This window comes from Helianthus annuus, chromosome 1 (assembly GCF_002127325.2).
Source record: "Helianthus annuus cultivar XRQ/B chromosome 1, HanXRQr2.0-SUNRISE, whole genome shotgun sequence".
NCBI lineage: Eukaryota > Viridiplantae > Streptophyta > Magnoliopsida > Asterales > Asteraceae > Helianthus > Helianthus annuus.
The window spans coordinates 120,568,417-120,595,368 of NC_035433.2; the positions used below are offsets into that span (position 1 = coordinate 120,568,417).

Here is a 26,952-nt window from a genome sequence, read left to right on the forward strand (position 1 = left end):
TTTCGAACAACACAGAGTTGGAAAACATCAGTTGATAAGACAAAGCCTCAAGAGTTTTGGAAACCACGTGTTGCTCAGAAACAAAAGATTGAAAAACAGACAAATTTTTACAAAAGAGGTACTCTGGAAGGTCAAGTATGGTCGGTTAAGAATCATGTTGATTTGATAAAAGACGAGAAACAGAAACAAATTTGGAAACCAAAAACTGAAACAATAAGTTCAACTTCTGAGGTGAAAACGTCTGAGGATTCAGTTTTGGTTGCCTATGATGCAAATTTTCCACCGCTCAAGGCTGAAAACTTTAAAATTCAGGTTGCTAGAATCAAGGTTACACCTAAGGCTGCTGAGGCCTGGGTGGACACCATGTTTGATTAAGCGTTTGGAATTGCCGGAGCTTCCTTTATCGCGAAGCATGAATCGGCATCTTTATTGATTGAAATTTTGTTTGTGTCAAATTGTTTGCATATTTGATAAAGTTTGAATGTGCAGGTACTCAATGGTGCAAAAGATTGTCAGAATGCAAATAAGAGTAGCCTGGCACTAGAGTAGGACAAAGATGAACTCTGGTTTGGTCAGACATGGAGTTTGTGTGTTGTTTTGTGAAAATTTGAACAATATGTGATGTTTGTTGTTTGTTTGTTTGTTGTTTGTTCGTTTGATTGATGTTTGTGATGGTTGTGGTTAATTTTGTTAGAATATGTGCTGATGGACTACGCCGAAACCCTCACGGCTGAACAAGCATGATTACTGTCACAGATTGAAGCACGGTTTTCTAACGGACAAAATCAATGGGTTTGATAATAGTTTTTCTGTAAATCAGAGCACTCTAAGCAGAAAATGGATGGCGAGACAAAGCTATCAGTATCGGTTTGTCAAATTTCTTTAATGGTTTTGCATTTTAGGGGGAGAAAAATTGTCAGAAAATACAAAAACATTAGAAATTTTGAAAAATACAAAAACATGATAAAATTAAAAAAATTGAGTTTTGCGTAAAAAAAGGAAATGATAGTAGACAGTTACGGTACGCTAAAGATTTGTATAGTATAAAGTGTTAAACAGTTTTACTAATGATGTGTTGATAGATTGTTACACATTTAGTAGATTTATTCGGGATATAAACTTAAAAGTTCAAATTTGCGAAATTCGTGGGGAACACTACTTGGATATATAGGTAACCCCTGAAATCTCGTTTGAAAGGTCTCATATTCTGATATACTAGGTTTTTCTACTATTCGATGTCTGGGGTATTATTCCGGGACTTCTGCTGAACGGAAGTTCTAACCTAGTCCTTGAATAATGCTTTGCCTGAAATGCTTGAAACATAGCATTATAGCCCTCAGATTGATTAGACAATAAAATTGATAATCATCTGTTGTAGCAAAAAGATCCTCTAAAGGGGACATACCTAAAAGTCAAAACTGATATCTCTCTGCGCATACGGAAGTATCGACCTGAGATCCCTCAGTTTTCGCATATCCTAAATTATGTACAGACGTCATTTTAGTACAATCACCTGTGTATCTTAATATTGAGATTCTGGATACGGGAGTATATTCAAGAGGTGGGACACATGAATGAGCTAAGTTCATAAATCATCTAATTCGTATCCTGAATAGTTTGAAAATTGTGTGAGAATTTAGAAACAGTCTATGTAAATTGTTTAATACTAAGTATGATTTAAAGCTTAACGGTACTTGTGACTTGTCAAAAACTGATATGATCCTCTGACGCATACTCATACAAAAATATTGTTTGTAAATATGTGTGTACATATTTCTTTACTGCTTTATATTTTCAGAAAATACAAAAAGATTTTGATTTTTGCTTTATTTTCGATAAACCGATGTCTGAGTTGCTGAGTTTCAAAATCTAAGTAAGCTGATTGTGTTTCTGAAAATAAAACAAGTTCATTAATTTGAAATTTGAAATTTCTAGAAAACTTTAAAAACAAGTTTGTGATATCTTCAAGATCATTAACTTGAACTTGAATGATAATTTGTGGGGGAGTTGGATTCTTTATATTGTCAAAAGCTGTAAAGATTGTTGATAGGGGAAGTGATATAGAGAGTTGAATAGAGCTAGATTACGGTTTCTGGTTAATGGTTTTAAAATGATTATTATGTATCATTTGTTTGAGAATTGCAGATGTTATATCAGACTATGATCCCGAGAGCAGAGTTTAAGGGGGAGTCTGAAGACTGAAGAGCTTGTAGCTGAAAAGCAAGGTGTCGATCCCTAAAAGCACGGAAGCTTGACGAGAGGGGGAGCCTACAGATGATGAAGATTGTTAAGATGATCAAAGAGAAAGATAGAAGGATACTTATATTGTTACAATCTGAACAAGTTGGCAAAGATGATCAAGACTGAAGAGGTGGCATAACAGAGAATGCTCACTGAAGACTTCGTCAATATCCGATGGGGAGTCTGTTGGTGCACTACATCTATTGACTTCGTCTTGTATCATGTAATAGATTAGGATAGGTTAGAATATTCTGTGCACAAGGTTCGAGAAACGAAATGTGGTGAATTAGCATTGAGGTCCGCTTATATGGACACTGTCCATATAAGCGAACCACACATATCACACAGGTCCGCTTTTAGGGTTCACTTTTAGGACAGACCATATAAGCGAACCAGATCTATTATAAATAGGTGCATGTCTGTTTCATTTGGCACGGTTCTGATTCTGTAACGAAGTGCTGCCAAATTGCTTCCAGGTTGTAAACATTGTCAAAATCAATAAAGTGAAGCATTATATTTAGTTTGAGCGTCTAATTCACTGATTCCGCCTTTGAATTGGATAAACGACTCTTCTGATCGACTCATTTAGGGTCAACGACGATCCAACACATACCATGTATAAAAGTGTCCAAAATAATTGTAACATGTATTTCACCCCTGAAGTTATAAAACTGAAAACAGTTAAGAGAAAAGGGGGACATGAACTCACTGTATTGCGTCTTCGATACTTGTAACCCAAATCTCCTCAGCAAACACGACTACCTACAATGGTCTAAAGTCTATTAGACGAACGGGTCATGCCTTGTCTTAGTATTTATGTTTTTGAGTTATGTTTCCGATATTATTCCAAGTTATAATGATTCTATTTGGTTTTGGAATAATTGTTTATACATAATTTCTGAATTAATACTTTTCAAGTATTCGTACTCGTATTTCCTTCCCAAGGATGGGAGTATCTTATACATGTATTTTCATATTTGTATTTGTATATCTTGCCAAGTGATGGCGTCGTATTTCGTATTTCGATATATTGTTCTAAATAAAATATGTTAATATATTCCCAATATATTTTTCCCAAAACCATGTATTTCAAGTCTCACTTAAATATATTTAAATCATTTGTCTAAAATATCTTAATTCTCAAAAATATATATATTTTTCCCAAAAATATTATATTTTACTTCATCAATTTTCCAAAATAATATTCTACCAAAAATATACGTAAAAGAGTATTCTTCCGAAAATCTACGTAAGTTACGTTTTAATGTTTCATATCATAACAATACTTGTGCAACTTATATTATTTATTTTGCGAAAGCTTCGGTATTATTTTGGAGTAGTAATCTCGTGATACCATAAGTTATATTATTTTTACCCTAAAAAAATAATATAACTAGTTTACAAAGCAAGCAAATATTCACACAAGAGTTTTAGTATAAAATATATATTCTAAATATATATTTATTAAGTTTTATTTACGAAAGTCAACCTCCGAGACTTTGTGTTTTTGTAATAAAAATCCTGGCGAAGTTTATTTTTGAAAACCAAGTTAAAAATATATTTTGTAAACGCTTGTTAGAAGGATATTTCTAAGTGTTGAATTTCTAGAAAAATTTCGCCAGAGTTTCCTCTGTAAATGGAGGTGTCCATGCTTTTTAGCATATCATTTTCTTTTGTAAAAATCATTCCAACAATTTAACAATCAACAACATACAATATTTAATCACTAATCTTGACAACATAAGTCTAAATCACAAACTCATTAACTTGAAAGTTTGGTAAAAATATGTAGTAAATTACTAATATGTTTAGTAGGTCTTGTTATCTTTAAAAATAAGTTTAGTTTCTTGAAAACTTTATTTTTAAAGAATTTGAAGTTTCACAACTTCTAGTCATGATTTACAAAAACATTTCCTTGTTAAATTTTCTTGTTACACAAGTGTTTATACACTTGTTTAGTTACCAAAAATGCTTTTAGTTCATACAAGATCCGAGTTTTAGTAAAACTAGGATTTTTCACTTGGTTCTTCCGAAAAACCACTTGTAGATCTTTAGATCCACAAGTTTACAACTTCATTTTGCAAGAAAACTTATGTTTATTCAAGTTCAAGGTTTATGAATGGATGGTTTCATCATCTTTTATATTTCCAACTTTTACATCCTACTAGTTTATGTTCTTAAACATGAACTAGTATGTCTAGATGATGATCCATCTTGTTCTACTAACAAACAACATCAAATAATCATAACTACACAAGATCTACATGATTTACACACATATCTTCTCTTTATCCACCCTTTAATACTTATGTTCAAGTCTTTAGATTATGTTCATTAGAGTTTCTTTACTTTTCATCATTCAATCATCTATTAACCACTAAAATCAAGAACAGGATGATGTTTTAGAGCACTTACTACTAGCATAAGGCTAGGGGAGTTTCAAAGCGTAAAAGTGGTGGATAAAAGAAAACAAGAGCGGTCCTTGAGCTTCCGGACACATCGAGCTTACTTGTATGATCACCTTCACCTTTGGATGCCCTTGGAATGATTGAAGAAGTTTGAAAAATAGTGGTGGTGTGTGTGCTTGTGTTCGGCCGAAGGTAGGGGAAGGAGGAAAGAAATGGAGTTTGTTGATGGTGAATGATGAGAGATAATGGTTAACTAGTGGGTTTTATAGAGTTCTTATAACCTTTGGTTCACATGTTTCCTAATCTACTAGCATCCACCATTTAAATAATGAAAAGAATTCATGGGGGAAAGTCCCCATGTAACCGTGTAAGAGAGGGGGGGGTATCTTGTTGGATTTCAATTGTTGGTTACAAGTCTAGTTAGAAATCTAGTTAGGATTAATGGGTTAAAGTTAGTGTGTTATAGGTGTTATATAATATAAGGTGTGTTAGGGTGTTCGGGGACCCTAACTAGCTCGGAAAAGTAAAAACAATGTGCTTGGCAATATTTTTGTGTTCCGGGTAATGTCCGGTTGTTCGGTTGGGTATTGATCCGTTAAAGTGTTAAATAAAGCTTTAAAGTGTCTTTTATATTGTTTTTAGTGACACATTAAATTCCCAACACTTTGGAAAATATCTAGGACTATTTTGCCAAGTTTTTGCACTTCACTAGCATTGTTAAATGCTGAATTTTGTTTATTTAGTGCAGAATTTTGCACTTTAAGTATATTTTAGGCACTTCCGGTCACTATAACTACCTCCCAGTGACGCAGTTTTATGGTCCTCACCTCCCTACACTCCCTATTAGTGTAGTATTCCATTCCTGGCTCATTCTGGCCTCAAAAATATGTCTGTCTAGGTGCTGGCATTGTCAGCATGTTTACTAGATTATCCGCTCACTGTGCTAACTGTGCTTTTGTGCATCAAGTTTGTCACTATTGTTTGTGTATAATAAAGGGAGTGACAGTATGCATGTGATGCATGTGTGTGTATGTAACAGAAATCAGTAAGTAATAAAATATACAGTTGTAATTAAGCACAGTTATTAAGCATAAATCAACATTAATTAAACGTACGGATGCATGCAAATCTGACAGTTGTCACAACTTTCTTGTTCATGTCCTAATTAAACATGGTTCGTGAGTAGATAAAAAAAGCAATAATGTTATATAAAAAAAGAACACCTTTAGAAATTATGGTCGAGGATTATTTGACCTTTCTTTGAAACGAACATCAGTTATAGATGTCTCTCTCATCTCCTCTTAAAGTCAGAATAGCCTGCAATAAAAGAAACGGAAACAATATAAAGCCATTGTTTTTGTTGGCAAAAATAAACACAACCTTTTTAGGGGCGACATAGTCGCATCAAGATTGTTTCAAACCAAAATATTGCAAGGTCTCGTTTCAAACCAAAGTCAGTTTTGACCTATTATCGAGCCCGACTATCTACCTAGAAAAGAAAAGAGTATTTTATTATCCATTTGCTACTCAAACCCGCACTGAATCTACCCATTCCAAATCGATCCAAGATTTGGACCATTGTAGAACCCAACCATCTATCTTTATATAATTACTTGAAATTGAGTTCTAGAAACAACAAAATAAATGTTATAAAATCCTTAAAAACCATGACCGCCCCTTTTTCTATTAGAAACAAAATAATACAATAAGAAATACACTAAAAAATCTTATTTAATGTTTTAGACTTGATATAAAATAAAAATATTTTTAGCAATAATAAGAATAACAGAATTTAAGTGTAAAAAAATGGGTTTTATAAACACGTCACATGTGTGTGCGCGAGATAGTGTTGGAGAGATCTAGAGAGAAGGCGATTTTTGGTGGGTGTGACGTCGGCGACATCTTCTCCATAGCATCTCTACCACCTGTCCACCTTTACAACCGCCATTTATATGCCTGGAGTTCCGCCACAACAGCAGCACACCTAAGCGTCATGTCGTCATAGTCTTCGTTTCGACAGCTGAGTTGCTCGAAGTGCAAATCTGAAACTCCATCAGATTATCATCGTCTCCATCTTTATTTATTCTTCTAGCTAAAACTGTTGTTAGTATGATTCCAGCGGCTGGAACAACTTTCTGGTGACCATTTAGGCTTATGGCTAGTTGGTTAATACGCGAGCTCGGAACTAAACGACGACTTATAAATTTTAGAGTTAATTACGATTTTGGCCCATGTGGTTATATCACTTTTACCCTTTTAGCCCAAAAAGGAGTCTTTTAACATCTGAGCCCACGTCTTTTTTTCTAATTCTTTTGGCCCCTAACACTAACCCCATCCATTTACTTTTAGGGGCCAAAAGGGTTAGAAAAAGACACAGGTGCCAAAAGGGTTAGAAAAAAGACGTTGGGGGCTCAGATGTTAAAAGATTCCTTTTGGGGCTAAAAGGGTAAAAGTGATATAACCACAGGGGCCAAAATCATAATTTACTCTAAATTTTATAATCACATCTCTTTTGTAAAACAAACAATTAACAAAATAAGTCACCATGTAGCTTTGATATATGCTTGTAAACAAATAGATGAGTTAGCCAAAGTGTAAAACAAACGATCAACACAAAAACCATAACTTTATATAAGTGCAATACTATCTCCCTACTGTTACATTAAGAACTAAAAATAGTGATTAAATTCATCAAAATCTACATCAATTTGGGATTTTAATACTTACCAGACTGTTGCCCTTCAAATGTGAAACTGGCCCTCTAGATCTCCTTTGATTCTACTTCTGAATAGGCTTCCTCAATCCAGTGGTCAAACCTCCAATAACCCAAACTCAAATCACCAATCAAACTCACTCCCTTATCTTCTGCAACACACACTTATACACACACACACACTGAACCATTATCCTAAAAATCAAAGAAAGGATCAGTTAAAAATACTACATCAAAATTGAAAATAATCAAAAGTAAGAATAATATAGAGCCACTTACGAAGACGATAAACAACATAACGGTTGCTGGTAAGGGTCAAAAATCTTGAAAAACACCTAATCATTCAAAAAAAGAAAGATTTAGATGAAGTTTTAGGAAAAAAAATGATAAATGCAGGTTATAATCAATGACTTGACACAGGTTTACCATTTCTGTCATCGTGGCGTCACTCCGTCGATTGGAAACAGATCTGAATTCAGCCATCAATGACAGTTCTTTTCATATTTGTTTATACTAAAAAACAATAAGAGCTGCAAACAGATATGAATTCATGAAAATCAGATCGAGACCAATAGTATGTTCAAAGCATGATTAGAACAGATCAAAATCACGTTAAAACTCAGCCGAAAACCATTCCGTTTCACCGTAATTGAAATGAAATCAGTTGTAATTCAACTCGAAACAAATCTGACTATCTTTTTTCTAAATCGAACACATAGTTTCAGATTTCGTTTTCCCTTTTTTTAGACAATACACACAACTCAGATCTGAAACAATTTCACAGAAAAAATAACAATTTCTCAACTTGAAAACCTGCTTGTTTTCAATACTGTGAAGATGATATGTTCAATACGAATGAATCAGTGATGTGTATTATATGAAGATGAACGATTATGATTTATAATTCGTATACGACAGTTATGAAATGATGTTTTGAACAATATGCTGATTTAATGAAGTTTTGAACAATATGCTGATTTTCGTTCAGTTTCAGCCAATCAAAATCTCTAAAATTGATGAAAACATGTCCAAGATCAACCAAAAAACAGTTTGTATAACTTTTAAATGATCCGAAACAACCTGTAATCACAACTAAATCAACCCAAATTCAGACCTTTGATTCGTTCAAACAACAAACCTGAATTCTCTTTGATTCGTTAATCAGATTCAGTTAATAACACTTTCAATCGTAAACGATCAAAAAGTTCAAAACATGACTGAAATTTACCGAAATATGTTTGAAAAGTTCGATTTTTTTTTCACTTAAACTCACTGGTTGTCTAAAAAACTATGAAACTTCAATCAAAAGTCATCAAAATCAATTGAGCCAGACATAATTCTGAACACTTGTTTTTGGGAGTATTTCACAGTAGAAAAACATGTCACTGGATCTGGAATGACAACCAAAAGGCCACCATTGCCTATCCTTGCCTACTACATTAAAAATATTGGGCTTGTTAACAATCTTTTAAAAACAAAAAGAAGCGAAAAACAAATACCCTACTTTGAAAGTTCAAACCATGTATATTATCACAAAACATGACGATAACATATAGTATAGCCCTTCAATCTAACAGTTAAGAAATACATGCATTGCTAGTAATTTAGACTGTAAGCATGACGAAATAAAACACTTAAACTCATCAATCTAATAAACTCACTTTGTCCCGTCATAACTTAAATGTTTGACCTGTCAACTGATTCAGTAGATATTTCAACTATTAGTTAAATGTCTCAACTCTCAAACTTCACTAATGACAAAATACACGAATCTTGTAATTGAAATCAATAGCATAAATATGGAAGGAAAAAATGAACAAATAGGTAATTCAGATTTTACACCCACTTTTGCCAATAGATAAGTAACTTTATATTAATCCAGATGTTTACCTGTTGTTCAGTTCTTTCACAAAACTCAAGTCATTGATTTAAGACACATCCGAAATACAGCTTGCAGCCTTTTCTCCAGCCTTTATGATACAACAAATATTTAACTTTAAACCTTCTTGTAAATCTTTGAAAGACATACTTACGTAACAAAAACCACATATGTGTCTATTACATATACAATTACTAAGTGCAATACCTGAATTGTAACCATGTCTTCTCTTTTATAGGATTCATAGGTTAAAAGCTCCTTCCAAGCTGGTTGATTAATTGAAGCTACCGACTATTATTTGAGTAACAAAAGCTCCTTCCATTAATTGGGTTTCCAAGAAACAAAACCCCTAGTTCTAAACATTAATGGACAACCACTAAAGGAGACTGCTTAATAGATATCATATGAAACCCTAACTACAAAAAAATTAAAACAATAACTACAAATAACGTGAAATAAAGAAGCACCTCCTTCTTTTGCTCATCGGAGAAAGACAATGCTTGTGAAACCAGTCCAGTCTTTTGAGCATACTCATCCTGCAAAAAAGATAAACCAGCAAAACAATACATAGATATTTAAATCAGAATATTATTGTGTGACATCACATATATAAATGCAATATTCTTTAGGTGATGTCCATGTAAAAAAAATTACAGTCAATACTAACCACATATAATTCGCCAAGGCCCTTCTTAGTCTAATTTTCATCCAGCAAAGTTAACATTCAAGCTTTATATCCCCACAAGCACACATAAAACAAACCAATAAATAAAATTAATTAAAAACAGTTGGATATAGCAGTTTGTGGTGTTTTACCAATTCCTTCATTTCCCTTGGTGTTTTAGAAGGCAACTTATTAACTTTTTGAACATCATCAAAGTGCCCCTCAGATATACGTTTCATGATTAGTTCTTCAATGGACTAAGAAACCACCTCCGTGATTACAGGTGGCGGCTTTACATTCCGTTCCCAATCCAAATCTTCTCCCAATGCACTATTTTTCTATAAAATATCATTTACATCAAAAAATCAAATTTTCATACTGCAAAACCTCTATTAAACATGTAATTTCTTATATCCATTTTGAACCCTAATTTACTTATCTAAGATCAAATGTTAGTAAATAACAATAATATAGCAGCAAATACAGTAACAATCAAGCTTCCAACAGATTTAAACCCTAACTTAATCATCTAGGATCAAAAACATTAACAATTAACGATCATAAAGCAACAAACAAACAATTAAATAAATCAACAAAACTAACAGCTAAACTGAACATAATAACAGAAAATATAAATAAACAACTCACCTGAAGCCCTAATCGACATGAAAAGGGGGAGAAATTGCTACCAAAAAAGATGACAATTGCTACCTTTGATCCGTTTAAATCGAGTTTTGCATTGAGGGAAAAACAATAATGAAACAAAATTAGGTTAATTATGATTACCTTGAAGAACTTGTTGATGATTTGCGATCTGATTGTTGAATTCGAAGGCGATTGTGAAACGCTAAAACCCTAATCGACATGAAAATGGGGACAAATTGAGACCGTAGATGAGTGGAGGCCTAATCGGAGATGGAGAGCAGCATGAGCAGGCCGGATCAGAGATCGCTTTGATGTTCTCCTGTTTTGTTCAGAGTCGATGTTCTTCTGAGTTGAAGAGAGAGAGAGAGAGGTGTGAAGATGAATATGTTTTGAATTTTAAAAATGAAGGCTGGACTATATTTGATTGAGAGAGAGGAGGATTAAAATTACAATTTGAATTTTGAATTTGATTTTGAAGTTCCCTCCTAAAAAAATCAGTAATTTATCTTAATAAAAATCGGATTTATGACATCACCTTGGACTATGTGGCATAGCTGAATGGTTGACACGTAGGCAGATTTACATCATCATCTAAGCTCCCTTAATAGATAGTATAGATGTATTAAAACATAACATAACCGAGAAACAGTGAGTAAACGGTAACGGCGTCAGATTTATCATCTTCTAAACCCTAATACCCAAATCACATTCTTCACTTTAGATATATACATTTTAAATTCATATATTCTATCACTATAATCTCATTTGAATATCTAAACTTTTATTTAAATAGTCATCATCTATAAACATTTAAACAGAATCATATTCACTTACGTTTTAATATTTAATAAAGTAGATTATTTATTTATTTTATTAACTTATAACTATTATTTAAAAATCAATCTAAAATTTCTAAAATACATAATCCATTAATCTATTTTAAGTATTACATCTATCTATTATACTAAATGAATTCTCTTAGGCCACATGATCTATTCTTAGCCAATCATTTTGATGATGTGGACATCCTCTTAATCAAGAGAATTCACCAATGGGCGCCAAACTCTTTTCCTCTTTTCTCCTTTATCTCACTCTCTCACACGCGGCTTCTCAAACACGCTTTTCATTCGTATCTTTCAAAAACCCTAATTATCATATAGGTGATTCTCTGGCGATTTCATAAATCTTCGATTGTCTCAAACACAAAAGCTCTCATCCAGTATCTTTATCATCTTCAACTTACTTTCGATTGTCTCAAACACAAAAGCTCTCATCCATGTATCTTTATCATCTTCACCTTGCTTGCAAATCTTGAAGATCCACCCTATTCCTTTGATAAATGGACGCTGGATATGTACATAGATGCAAAATTTAAAGAGAGAGAAAGGGTTCGACAAATTAGAGATCAGTGTAGAAAGATACCGATGAGTTTCTGGCGGACCACCGGCGGCCTATCTGATGAAAGGGCAGGTAAGGTCGCACCTCAGATTGTCTCAGATTTCTCTTAAAATTGATAAACCCTAAATCGATACCCATGTCATAGAAGTTAAGCCCTAAATCTATAGTTATTTCCTTTTAATTTTATCTCAGAGACCATTTTCTAATTTGTGCTTTTATAAAGACGTAAGTAATTCAGGAATATCCGTTCCTCAATGAACGAATAAAGTATGGAAACTTGGCATGTGGGAACGTGGGGATCAAGTTTATCGCCTTCATCTCGAAGTAGATGGAAGATATGTAGAAAATGCATCAATACATGATCCGGATCTCAATGATTATGAGTTTGAGAATTTGCAACGTTTCATGTTTGGGGAACCAAAATTCTTTGCTCAACGAGTTTCCAGGTTATACAACTGATGATAGTTTAATTGTAGCTAATTAATCTGGTGGACAACCAAAAAGAAAAGGTAAAAAACAATGATCACTTATAATTTACATTATTTAATATGATTTCTTTTCATTTTGATATTCTTGCATCTTATTGGGATAGAGATCTGAAACATTTTGGTAAAAATGTTTAATTTAGTTTACGTAATATATTTTATCAAAGTTTTCTTTTTATATAAAGTTTTAACTGTTGATTAAAATGCAGTTTGCCTTCTTTTTTTATCTTATCAGCCAAGCATCTGTGATATCTCGGAGGACGTCAAAACGCTGACCGTGTATGGTGATTAAACAAGGGTTCCACATGTTTTAACCAAACATATACTGAATATAGTGATCACCACAACCATGAGGTAAGTTGTGTTGCATTTTATTGGTAAGTAAAATGAAAGTGTGTTGCTATCTTTATGAAGAAAACGATTATGCATTCTTTTTCTAGAAGTTTTTAAAGGAAGTTTCGGTCTCAAATTACAGTATGCTATGTAGCAAAAACAACTGAGTCAAGGTTGTTAAGGGCATAATCGCATTTCACGTTACAATTTTGTATAGTCGAAAATGCACTTTACTATAAGTCGACCATTCTTACGATATGATGTTTTCATTCTTGGAGTTGAAGGAGGTTCGAAAGGCTTGTGATATGTTAAAGGAGAAGGAAGATGTTGAAGGTGAGTTAAAGTTGGAAGATGAGAAAAATGACGGGATGAATAATTGTACACTGTTTGTTAGATATGTTGTTCAAGGGCTTATTCCATGTCACGGGTCACTGGAAGTGATACAATTTTCTTGAAGTAGAGACATAGAGAAGAGTTTCTATGGTAAGGATGATAACCATTATCTTTTTCAGATGTATTTTTAATTTTGTTTTGTTTGTTAGATGTAATTTATGGGCTAACATAGATTATACTCGTGCGACAGGAGCTAAAGATAGAGATACATACTAAAGACAGAGTTGGGTTAATATATGACGCTATACAGTCAATAGTGTGCTATAGCGGTGTCAATACTTACAAGGCAGGTAACTTCAGACATCACGTGCATGTTAATTCTTACTGTTTTTAAAAGTTATATGGTTTAAACCCATTTTAACCCGATCACGTTCTGACCTGAACCTACTTCGACCCAGATCTCTTTTGACCCGAACCCGTTATGACATAACCTGGGCCCATTCTAACCCATATCAATTATGACCCGAATCCAAATAAATATGGAATGCAATTTGAGTTAATATGTAGTTTCATTCCGGAAAGAAGAACTAGATAGGGTGTGTATAATGTGTATAATCAAGTTGACCTGTGAGTGATGAAAATGATACATTATGGTCTTTAATTATGATTATTGTCATAGATTGAGTTGACTTCTAGAAGTCAGCGGGTCGGCAAGAGGAATTAAGATTCAATCTGTACTACGGACGAAGGTAAGGCATTCTTATTAGTTTCCTCATACGGAGCTATGCAATGAACTTTTCATCAGTAATGCTAAGAACTAAGCTATATGTGTATGTTCCTTTCACATATATAATGTTTTTATGTGACGTCTTGGTATTGGTTGTATCAAGTGTTTTCGAGTAATGGGTCAAAACAGTTAAACAAAAGAGAATAATTATTTGTCTTAAAATATCCAGGTTTGAACTGGCGTATTATACGTCGGCCAGAGGAGTATTTGTACGCTAATGTCATCTATATACATTGGAAAGATACACTAAAAGAGTACCAGGGTGGAGTATAATTTTTTTTGAACGACTAATTTCTTTTAGTCCATGTCATATGTGAGACGGAACCCAAGATCTCCCCCTCCCAAAAAAAGATACGCCAAAAAAAGCACCAGGGTGGCGTATTAAACGTCGTTGTGTTTTGGTTTGACTGAGTGTAGTCAAGTGTTTATAGTAGTTGTTTAACATTTGTTTTGATGTAGTTAGGCCCTGGTGGTTCTCAAGACCCAGAATGAACATGAAACCGAGTTACACAAGTTTCTTTTTTGGCGATTCTAAAATGATTTGTTTTTGGACCTCAGACCTCATGTTGCATTCACCAGTTTTTTTCCATTTTTCACACATTTATCCCTTTCTACGTACCCCAAAAGCTATTTGTAATGTTTTGAAGTAAAAGATTACGAGAACATGTTACGACAATATGTATCCAAAAAGTTCGTATTTAGAAAGAAGGGTGACAAAGAAGTAAACTAGGGTTCTTATACAGTGGGTTGGTTTTGTGTGTGTGTTTTTGTCTATACAGTGGCCCACCAAATGATCCTCAGTTAATTCATACATGCATTAAGGAAAACTCGATAACACAATTACTTTCGGTGACAAGTCGAGGCTAGAAAGAGGTGGAATGGCGGCTAAAATGTTGTTTACGCTTCACAGGCTGGCATTCCCATTGTTATAACTAGGTATACATATGATCCTGCTTATTATGTTATATGTACGGTCATATTGATTTTATTAAGTTGTTTATTAAAATGTTTGGAAGTGGGTTCATTGGGGACAATATTGTAGAAGTTCATTGAGGACAATATTGAAATTTAAAGAGAACAGAGGTTAGATTTATATTCCATTGCTGGCTTTCTTTCAAAATCATTCATTAGTTTGTGTTTTTAATATTTTGTGTAAAAACCTTCAAATAGAAGTCTTGAACTTCAAGTCATTCAAAACATGAGTTTTAGTGATATATTATGAACTGAGAAATGAAATAGAAAAGTGTGGAAATCAATGAAAGTTGAAAAGAATTGTTAGGAAAAAAGAAAAGAAAAAAAAAACCTACAGTTGGTGGTAGGTGTAGGTCAGGTGCATAGTAAATAAGTAATCTAGGTAGCATTTTTTAAAATATATGGAAAATCCTGAATTTTAAAGTTGAATTTATTGTTTCACCTAATTAGAACTGTCCACTTTTGTATAAATTAATTATCTTTTTGTAATAATTTGCTTAATTTAAGAAATTGGGGTTCTAATTTGTGGATTTTTGTTACATGTAATGTTTTCAAAGAGCTCTACAGTCAACTGGCCTCTATCAGGTACAAGATCTTTGTTTTAAAATTGCTGATGAAAATTGTTGATGATTAAATCTGATTGATTTCTTTATGTATCAGGTGCAGATGTTAATCGTCAAGCTGGTGAAGTTTAGGTATGTTTATTACCAGATTTTGTAATGGATGCATAGGTTTCTTTAATTAGGTTTTGTGTTTATGATCATTAACCTAAATGGATTCTCAATCGTTCTAAAAATTGAAGATGCACCATACGCTCTGTACCGTTGTCGAGATCTCGACAAATATAGAAATTGCAAGTGTATCTCCTATAAAGTGAAAAATGGAAAATAAGATTATAACTATTATTATAAATACTTAAACGGGTTGATGGGTCAACCGAACCGGCCTGTTTCTAATATGGGTTGACTCAAACCGAATTCGTTTATTTAAACGGGTCGTGTTAGTTGACCAAAGACCTGTGAGGAATGAGTAGGAATGTAAGCCTCAACAACTATTTGCATTGTGAATATTATAGCTTGAAAAAACGTTTGGAATTAGTTTACCACATTGTATTTTGTTGTTTATATGATAGGGAATGATTGAGGATGTGAGCCTCAACAAGTTTTTTGATGGGAAGTCGTTATTGTGAAACCTGGATTTGTTGGTAGTACAAGTGGTTAGGCACCAGGTACAAGCAATGTATTATATTCGATGGGAATGGGCTGTTTTTTAAGAATAAAAAAAAGACATGTTGACTTTTTGGTCAATGGTGACCAAGAGTCAACCACGGTCAAGGAAAAGTTGGATTTGTTTGGTTGGAAGTTTAATTGCCCATGGCAATAACCAATTTTGAGTAATTACTCTAGCATAAGCACTACATGCTCTACATCAACATGTATTTTTCATACGTTCCCTGTGTTCAACTTTTAAGTTCAAGTGCATGCATGGAATGGTAACGAGCATGAAGTGCTTCTCAGCGGATCCTTTGATCATATGGTACTGGCGACGTATCTTGCCAAAATTCTTTGGTAGTTTGCATTTGTAATTTAATATTGTAAGATTATTTGATTGGTTGCAAATTGCCTTAGTAGTGACATATAAATTAGCTTTATTTAACATTAGATATCAAATGGTTTTTGGTTATTTAAAAATCTAGATTCAAGTTATTTTATTGGCAAGATTTTATGGCCCAGTGTGGTTTTGATCAACAAAAATATACATAAATTCGCATGTACTGCTCATTTTCTTTGGTTTGAACATTTATTAGTTTTCATACTTAAAGTTTGAATGGCAAATTTGGCAGTCTAGATCATTATAGGTTCGTGCTAACTAAAAAAGCATACTCACACATGCATTAACACCCAAACCTGTACCAACCCGAAACTCATGTCGACCCATACCAAAATAACACATTTTTTGGTTGATGTGTTATGGCACAAACCTGTGATGACCCGAATCCAAGAAGAAAGGGCGTTTTTTTTTTAATTTTCGGGTATGAAAATCTATAATGAAGCCATAAGAGACCGTCTAAGCACATTTGATATTCCACATAGAGTTTTGGATGATCTGAAGGTGATTTCATACCCATTAACCTACGCATAATGTTCTTATTTGTTTTAGAAAGGAACACTTACAGAGAAACTTACAGAGGAAACTCTTAAGGGATTGGAACCAATTTAAGCAGTTTTTGTCCATTTATGAAGGTGAGACACATTTTAAGGACAATGGTTAGCTTTCTTAGTGCAGTAATTTTACTTTTTATTTTGTAGTTTTCTATTGAGTAAAGAAGAAAATAATACAGTCATGTTAATATTAATGTTTTACAGGTTATAAGCCTAGAATAAGTCATCTTTTATTTGAACTATTTAATTACCAAAATAGTTAAATCATTTCATTTCAACTAATGTTTCATTTTTTTTGAACGGATAATTTTTCCCCTTAAATACTTACACCTCCCAAGGATTGAACCTTGGTCTTCCCACAAGAGATTATTTCTCTTGACCACTTGGCTATAGCCTAAGTGGCAAAGCATGTTGCCAAGAGATTGACTCTCCATCAGAGCACCAACTTAGTTTTTATTCAACTAATGTTTCATAATTCATGTTTTGTAAATTTGCATCATTCTATAATTTTTACTTTAAAAAAAGGTAAATACAGTGTATCATGCCACTTAAACTGCATGTTTTAACCATTATGAAAAAGTATCTTATAGCCCATCTTGTTTTTAACTCAGTTTTTTTTTTTTGTTTTATTTTATAATTGAGTTATACTCTGCAGGTCCTTTCTGTTTTGAAAACTAGTGTTGACCAGTGTGTTAACTAGACATGAATTGATGACGAACGGTAATTCCTTTTTTTCACATAATAAAAAAAATTTAATTAAATTAAATACAAATTATTACAATAGCAAGTAGAATATGCTTGATTATATAAACGAGTTTCTTTTTCTTATATATTTTTTGAGGGACAGATGAGGCCTAGATAGTACCAATTAACCTCAATGGTTAGGTGAGAATGCTAACATGTAACTAAGGATATCCCTCATAATTCTTGGTTTTCATAACATGTAACTGTCAATGGTTTCAGGTCCTAATGTTTAGTAGATTTAGAACCGAAGCCTTGAAAAACTAACACTATTCAGGGTGCTTAGGAGAACATTGAGACATTTTTTTGGAAGACAAATAGATGGGCAACCTCTTTGTTAGTTGAAATGGCCAATGATTCTAAAGACCCTAAAGTTCATGTGAATTTATAAATATTTCTTTACATGAATTACTTGATAAGTTAGTTGGGCAACCCCCTTTATGCATCAATTATTGATAAACATTTACATAACTATCAGTTCATTATAATTTAATATTTACACAAATAGCGAAACATTTTTTCATTTTAAAATTTGTATTTATAATTATTCTTTATCATCACACCTATATATAATTACATTTGATGAGTTATCGTTTTGAATCATTTAAATGCCAACTTTTTTCTTTTGTTGCGGCAATCTATGAAAGTTGTGTTATAATTCGGGTCGTGATCAAACTGTTCGTACATGTTTGGTTTACTTTGTACACATATTGTATATAACACACGTACAGTGGGGTTATGGGTTCCGAGCCACGTTGGTTGTGGTCTATAGACACCGATCTGTGGCAAATGGGCTTGGTCATGTAATGAGTCATAAAAAGAAACAAACCCGATGAGCAGAAGCCATAACGTCCAAGTCACATTTCATATTCATTTATTTTAATTAAGTGTAACTTTATATTTACTTTAGTACTAATACTGAAACAAATCTTTCATTAAAAGATTTATGAAAACACCGTTAAATAATATATTTTTTTTGATGCCACCCGTGAAACACACGAGGTCTTAAGCTAGTATTTTTATATAAACAAATATTAATCAATACATAAAAAAACAATAATGGATGCATTCAAATTGCTTTTGAACCGATTAATTTACTAATTTAATTAACATTTTAATAAGCACCTTTATTTAACTAAATTCCATATTAACTGTTTAGTAAACTATCATGTTATAATTAAAAAAGAAAACTATTATTTTAATATTAATGCTTGAAAAAAATCGAAGTGTTACAAATTTTAAGAAAGAGACAAACAAAGAGCGAAATGAGAGAAAAGAGAGAGAGAGAGAGAGTAGAGAGAGAAAAGTTGAATAGTAGATTTGTGAGGATAACAAAACTTGATAAATTATACGGTTTACATAATATATAAAATTTTAATAATAAAATGAGAAACATATGACGGTTCCATATAATAAAATATGCCTAATATGCTGGTTTAATATATTAGGTGTAATATGACGGTTTAATGGAGATTTCATAAATCCAAATCTAAATATGGCGGTTTCACTTATCAAAATAAGACGGTTCAATAAAATAGGTTTAATTCCAAATCTCAAATATGTCGCTTTCTATAAAATCGTCTTAAAATCATTTTCTAAATTGTCTTATTTTCTCTATTTTTACCGGTGGAAGTTAAAATTCGAATTTGAAATCGTAATATACTAAGTAATTATGTATTTCAATTAATAAGATTTTCCTAACATACAAACTAAAGTATGCTTACTAAATTGAAAATGGAAAATTATTCAATAAAATTGATTTTCATATAATATATAATATGATAACTATGCTTTAAAATTAAAAATTAGTAAAATAATAGTTTGATTGGTCTTAATTTGTCCCATAATTGTATCTCCATCATAATTTAATCTTTTATATTCGACAATAAACAAATAAAATACGTTTTGATAATAAGGTTGTTAAATTAGGAAGTTAATAAATGATATTTACAAAATAAAGAATTGATTGAAATTAATTTAGAAATCTGTCATAAATAAACATATTTCAAATTTTAAACTTACAAAAATATATATAAATAAATACTAAATAAAAATGAGTTACTTATAATATAACATCTATGTTTTAAAATTAAAAGTTAATAAAAAATAATCACTTAATTGGTTTCAAAGTTGCTAATTTAGGAAGTTAATAAATGATGATTGCAAATTAAAGAATAATTGAAATTGATTTAGAAATATACCATAAATAAACTATTACAAATTTCAAAATTTCAAAAATATAACTGAATATTTTATAAAAATGAGTTTCATATAATATAAAATTTACGCTTTAAAATTAAAATTTTGTAAAATAATAACTTGATTGGTCTTAATTTGCTCTATAATTATAGAGTTAATTACATAGTTAGTATATGTGGTTTACACAAAGTAACAATCTAATGCACTAATAGATTAAATTCACTTTTTAGGGTACTAACTTTACATTTTTAACATGTGGGGGCTTTAACGTTAATTCTAATTCTCTGGTTAACTATTAGTACCTTAGATTGTTAGTTTGTGTATACTATAGGGACTAACTATATAATTAACTATATAGTTAATACCCCAACATGTTAAAACATGGAAAGTTAGTACTCCACGAAGTGATTTTAAACTATTAGTAAGTTAGATTCTTAGTTTGTGTAAACCACAGGGACTAACTATGTAATTAACTCATAATTATATTACGACTATAATAAAATCTTTTAGAAAGTTAATAGATAATAATTACAAATTAAAAAATGATTGATCTTGATTTAGATATCTGGCATAAATAAACATATTTCAAAATTTCAAAACTATAAATAACTGAATATTTAATAACAATGAGTTTCATATAATATGACATTCATGCTTGAAAATTAAAAGTTTGTAAAATAATAACTTGATTGATCTTAATTTTCTCTATAATTATATTACCACAATAATCAAATCTTTTATATTTGACAATAAACAAATAAAATAAGTTTAAGTTATAAGGTTGTTAAATTAGAAATTTAATTAATGATAATTACAAAATAACAATGATGGAAATTGATTTAGAAATCAACCATAAATAAACATATTTTAAATTTGAAAAAATATACATAACTGAATATGTTAATTATTTAGAAAATGCAATAAATATAGTAAAAAAGAGACAAAAAATTATTACCATCTACTCAGTACAAATCATTAAACATGGAAAAATAACAAAATCTATTTTATAAAATTTCAATTATTTTTTACTCTATCTAAACATAACATAAACTTTGAAAACAAAAGTTAATTGAAAATCTAAAATCTAAAACATTTCATTAGTCAAATAAAGTTATATATTTAGTTTATTTCATTCATACTTGCCAAGTTACATCAAGACAGAAGGTAGACGGGCAACAAGCTGCGCTGCCACCACTTTCTGAATTGCAAACCTAATCTACCAAAGACAAAACCCCGTCCCCCTGAGGCTGAGCAATTATTGTGGATGACCCGTTGAACCCTGGTCAGGAATTGGATAGCTTCTGGCGCTAGGGAGCCAAATGTGTCAAAGGCAAAAGGGACAAAAACATGCTGGTTCTCTACACAAGTGTTGGACCCAGTGTGGCCTTAACAACTTCTTTTTACGTAATATGGCAAGTGATTTCAGTATATGTGAAAAAGATGTGCGGAAATGGAAATCAGACTTTCAAGAAACAAGACCTATAGAATTATCAAGTTTATATCACTTTGAGACAAATTAGTTTAACAAGGTGATTGTAAGATTATTATCTAATACAAATGAATCTTGATTTCTGTGGGTGAGAAGAGCAGTTGGAGTTTGAGTGTTTGTATGTGAATGCTAAGCTTCAAACTCAAGTATCTTTTGCCTCTCGAGCCTTCTATTTATAGACGGTTGTGGACATGAATAAACAATTGTTTATTCATGCAATAAGTCCTGCATAATGTAGCAATTTGACATATTCATTGAATCCATCGTTCAAGTTGCATTTGTAATCATGAAAACCAATAATGTCATGCTTCGGTCATGGGTGGCAGGATAGAGTTGTGATTTTAGACAAGTGGGTCTGTCATCAGAATTTCTGATAAGCCACTTCATCAGAAATTCTGGTGAACAAATCATCAGAAAGTTTGATGATCAGAATTTGTCAGAAACTGATGATATTTTATCAGAAATATCATCAGATCCATCAGAAACGACCTTCTCTGATAATCCAAATCAACTCTTTATCAACTTGAGATTCTTTGTTGTAGATACTTTGCTTTTCAGTTGTCCCAACTATTTTTCTTCATCTTGTTGTGTTCTTCAGGACTGTTATCTTCTTCAGAGATCCAGTTGATTGAGATTTTCTTCAATACTTACAAATAAAGTTTTCTAACAACAAGCTTTAGTGTGCTTATCAACTTTCTTCAATTCTGCCTTTCTTGCAGCTTATCCAGCTACAAACCCGTTTTCCCTTAAACCAACTAGAGGGGAAACCCCGTGAGGTCCTGTTGGTGCAGTTTTTGTGTCCGATACTGTTCGAATAGATTAGATTTATTGTATGCTGATTATGTAATAGTTAGTGAAACGGTTAAACAAACGTGTATTGACCTGCTCGTTTGAAGTGGTCAAACGAGAGGATTATTTGTTTGACCGTGTGTGTTTGCAAGTGAAGTGGGTGTGGCTATAAATACCACCCCTTGGTTCATTTGCAATAGGATGGAGGTTTTAGACTTGGAGAGAGATCACCACTTGGTCTCTCCCCGGATGTATGCTCCTTTGGTATGTTTCAGGTTTGCTTGTAATCGGGCTGCTTTGTAATGTTATGCTACCAAATTAATATAAGGAAGTTTTGTTTATGCATCTCTAATCTCTCCCGTCTTGAACAGAATCACACACCAATCACGGGTTTCGATCCGAACCATGAACCTACAATTGGTATCAGAGCCATGGTACCCGATTTAGTGAATCTAACAATTTGCTAAGTCACATGTGCTTTAAATCAGCGATTTTCATGATTTTTGTTCAAGATATAAAAAATGGTGTAAAGAGGAAAAACCCAGATTTGGAACCAAATGTATGGGTCTGAGATGATACGGATTATACGAGAGAGTTGGGTTTTCTGATTCACACCAGAAAATCAAGTTTTCATCATCATTTTGAAGGTTTTTCGTCAAATCTGGTGACTGGTTCTCCGCTGTGTTCTTGAGGAGTGTGGCGGCTGCTTGAAGAAACACCAGGGTTTCTTCAGATCTGACCCATAAGTGAACCACGAAAAACCCTTGGTGAAGAATAACATCTGACGAAGAATATTGTTCGTTGCCATTGATTGTTCACTGATGTTGATTTCCGCGGATAACCCACTGCGAAGAATCCCACCCCCTGCGAAAAACCAACATTCTTCGTTTAAATGTCTCTGCCGAAGAATCAAAGATGACGAAGAATTTGCACCTGCCGAAGAAACCCCTCCATAAAGAATATTCTTCGTTGGTTTTATTTGTGACGAAAAACCCGTGCGAAAAACCTCCTCAAGGGCCCAACGAAGAACCACCCCCACGAAGCATGTAATACTTCGTGGACACCCCTTCAGCGAAGAACCAAGTGGGACGAAGTATGTTCTTCGTGATGATATCAGCTTGTAAGTTCTTCGGCAGTTGGTTATGTATTTCTGATTGGCACTACCATTTACGAATTTCCGGTCAAAGGTGTTAGACTTCGGTGTATTCCGGTCAGGGGAGTTGCCGGTCACTCAAGAAAACGGAGGTTGAAGGTTGCAGTCGGATTCGGAATTTATTTTCCGTTTGTAGTCGGCTGGAAATTGGTGTGGGGAGGTTGTTATGAGTTTTAGGTTTCTAGTTTCTTTCTTGTTTATCGCAGTAGAAGAGAGAATTGAAAGACAAGGGCTGCTGCTCCAGGTTGATCGGCTGGATTGTTTTGATTGAAGGTGGAAGATGAGAAGGATGATGGCAGATGAAAGTTGTTGGATGAAAACATGTTGGGGATAGGGTTTTGGCATATTTGTGTTCTCATGTCACATGGGCTAGGGTTTGTTGTGAGTTACCATGTGCAATAGGGCTGCAGTGATTAGGCCCATATTGTTGGAGCATTGTTTTCTGGGCGTTGTACAAGGTGTATGGGTGATTACAAGATTATTGTTTGCAATTTACAAAACGACAACATCAGACCGTGATAAAATCGCATGTAAGTTTCAGGTATGAATTATTATTCCATGGGCCCATCAAATTTTGCACGTCACGTACTGAATAAGAATTCCATGTTTTGGCTTGATTTTCCAAGATTATTGGATCTAATATCTTGGGATTATTACTGAAAACATGGAATTTTAATGAATAATTTCTTTTTATTGATTGTTTGACTCACCTAAGAGATTGAGGGTGATTATTGGGATTGTGGCTCTTTATGAGAATTGGGCCTCATCAAAATTGAAAGGTCCAGCTACTTGGTGAGAAAGTCGCTGGTTTGGGCTCACTTTCATTGATTGGGCCAACATCATGGTGCACAACAATCTTGTACAATTCGTGGACTTTCTTGGGCTAAGTGGGGTCGGGTGTTCGAAAAGTTTATCTATTTTTCAACGCCAAATTCGTACGGGTTCGGGAGCACACGGGATCAATTGACACGATGAAAACATGATTTTTTAACGTGGGGTAGTCACGGTTACCGGTGAAAATGTCAAAATTGGTGACGTGACTATTCTGGGCCAAAACGGTATATTTATTTCCGCACGTGAAAGTTTGTTTTGTTATCGGTGTTCGTAAATGTTCGAAAGAATTTTGTTTATTGTCATATTCTCGCATTTGGTAATGATTGAAGGAACCTAGAGAGCCAAGACCGGTCCTAAGGAGTTCACAAAGTCAAAGAGTTATGCCTATGATGGAAGTTTTCGGATTAGGTGTTAGCAGAACTTTAGGGGATACAAGTCGGATTCTACGGGGCTAGAGGACTTTCATTATCAACTAGAATATGCAAAGAAGAAAGTCGCTTTCGTGATTTTTAGAAAAACCGAGAATGTTTGAAAGATTCTGCTCAGTGGAGAGAATCTGTTCAGTGTAGTTGACGACAGTTCCGCTCAGTGGATGGAATTTGTCAAGGTTAAGAGATTTTACCAAAGAAATGAGGGGATAAAAATTTTCATATGTTTTGGAATTTCTTCGGTAAATTTCTAAATGCAATCGCAGCTGGTGGAGTTTGTGTTTTTCTGGTGATACCAAAGGTTCTGCGTGGAATGTTTTGCATAGACACATATTTGAGGATTTTAATTAATTCTCCAGCCAGCGTGAAGGGTTTTGCACAGAAACATATAGGTATCTAAAGTCTACAGTAGTTTCAAAACGTTGTTCACTGAAGACCTGGGGAATCTTTATGAGATTTTACAGGGATCTGGGTGTAATTCAATTTGTTGAGTTCGCAAACGATGTACTTGGTCAAGCTGACATCCTGAGTACTACTGCTGAAGATCTGTAGTGCATTACATGGCCAACCTCACAAAGGCGAGACAATGAGATCTGGATGTAGTTCAACTAAGCATGCTGGTTGAGCTTGCAAGTGATATACTCGGCCTAGCTGACTTCCTGAGTGTTGATGCTGAGGATCAAAGTGCATTACTTGGTCGATTCCACAAAGATGGTTTACAGAAGACAGTTCACCAAAAAACTCTACCAATGTAGTATGCTTGAATGAAATGGAGTTCTTATACAAGATCAAGACCTGATGTAGTTTTTTTAAAGAATGGAACCCTTATCAAATGCCGGTTGGAGTATTGGAAGATCAGCGGAAGATCGGTCTATTTAGCCTTGCGAGGAGATTGCACAACACCCAACATGGATACGCGTACTTTGAGGGGGAAATATTATACGAGAAGCTTCAAGGGTTTGATATTGCTATGAAGACTCAAGTCAAGATACTACTTACCTGGATCATCGGTCAAGAGGGAATTTGTTAACACAAAGAAGATAACATCAACCAATACATGACTGAAGATCGATTGCAGTTGCATAGCATTCGACAGCAACGGACAAGGGGGAATTTGTTGGTGTAGTTTTTATGTCCGATGCTGTTCGAATATATTAGATTTATTTTATGATGATTATGTAATAGTGATGTGTGCGGTGTGTTATAGGTTTTTATGTATATTTTAAGCTCTTTTTAACACTTTAGTCAAGTTTTAAATTTATAAAACACGATATTCTACTAACACTACACACACATATGAGCAAGTGCACCCATCGTGAGCGTAGTATAGCGTTGGTAAGATACCGAGGTCGTCCAATGACACAAGAGCTTTTAATACTGGTTTATCCTGAACGTCTAATCAAATCAAAAGTTTTAGAAAATGTTTTAAACATGAAAATAAAAATTAAAAATGCTGAAAAATAAAATAAAAATAAAAACAAAAACAGATAGACAAGATGAATCACTTGGATCCGACTCGCCTTTAGTGTAACCTTTGATGATTTCTGCACTTTTGCACTTTTTAAGAGATTATCTTAGTTATAGTAGTAGGCTCCTCTTTTGAAGGTGACGTTACCTTCAACCCAGTAGTTTAAGTCAGCAAGGATGCAATCCTAAAGGGTCGGAATATTGAATGATAATTAATTAAGTTATTAATGCGTAATGTGGTAGGCCCCTCTTTTGAAGGTGACGTTACCCTTGGCTAAGTGGTTTGAGTCAGGAGGGATACAATCCCCAAGTAGCCGGGTTAATGTATTAATAGTAGTTTACATATGAGGGGATCAAGCCATTTGCACCCCCGCCATCCAATACCAGTGGTATTGAAGGAGGTCATAGTAAGCTTGACCCAGGTCCTTGCAGGATCTATACACTGAACAAGGCAAGAACCTTACCAAACAATTCCCTTAACCCCCGACCAGATAACCAACATATCTCTATATAGACCGTAGAGATATGAATGATGTAAATATTTTATTTTATTTAGACAGTAAAATAATTCCAAGACACCACGGAAAATGATAAGGAAGTTTCACCTTCAACATAAGAAACTAGTTATTAAAGTAATTAATACAAAACCAAATAAAAAGTGCAAAAAGATTAAAAAACAAAATTATTACACTAAATGCTTGACTTCACCAAGTGATGTAAGAGACTTAGGCAAACATGGCCTTTGATTGTCAAGAACTCTTACCATCAATCTTGGATCCGAAGACTACTACACACACTCTATGATGGATGATGGATGATGGTGGTGGATGTG

General features: G+C 33.4%; 1 protein-coding gene across 14 annotated transcripts; it reads right to left on the minus strand.

Moving 5' to 3' along the window:
* Nucleotides 1–5,730: 5,730 nt before the first annotated feature.
* Nucleotides 5,731–10,956, minus strand: LOC110874977. 14 transcript variants are annotated; one of them, XR_002556424.2, is made up of 10 exons: nt 10,692–10,955; nt 10,058–10,243; nt 9,909–9,970; nt 9,709–9,777; nt 9,449–9,532; nt 9,253–9,332; nt 7,789–7,892; nt 7,642–7,697; nt 7,377–7,557; nt 5,731–5,966 (listed from the first exon to the last, which is right to left on the minus strand). XR_002556424.2 is itself a non-coding variant. In XM_022123278.2 (7 exons), exons 2-6 carry the CDS (start codon nt 10,142–10,144, stop codon nt 9,291–9,293), a joined length of 312 nt encoding a protein of 103 aa, XP_021978970.1. In that variant the 5' UTR covers nt 10,145–10,243; nt 10,692–10,956; the 3' UTR covers nt 7,899–9,059; nt 9,253–9,290. The 14 variants fall into 14 exon arrangements, 1 of the variants encoding a protein (XP_021978970.1); XR_004859763.1 differs by having other exon boundaries at nt 9,449–9,596; XR_004859765.1 differs by having other exon boundaries at nt 9,449–9,777; nt 9,909–9,938; nt 10,692–10,956.
* Between the last annotated feature and the right edge of the window lie 15,996 nt (nt 10,957–26,952).

Excerpts from the sequence above, each read along its gene's own strand:
- LOC110874977 (XM_022123278.2), bottom strand. The coding sequence starts at position 10,144 with ATGAAACGTATATCTGAGGGGCACTTTGATGATGTTCAAAAAGTTAAT. Across the intron at positions 9,533-9,708 it reads CCGATGAGCAAAAGAAGGAG|TCGGTAGCTTCAATTAATCA; the intron begins GTGCTTCTTTAT and ends CTCAAATAATAG. Across the intron at positions 9,333-9,448 it reads AAGACATGGTTACAATTCAG|GCTGGAGAAAAGGCTGCAAG; the intron begins GTATTGCACTTA and ends TGTATCATAAAG.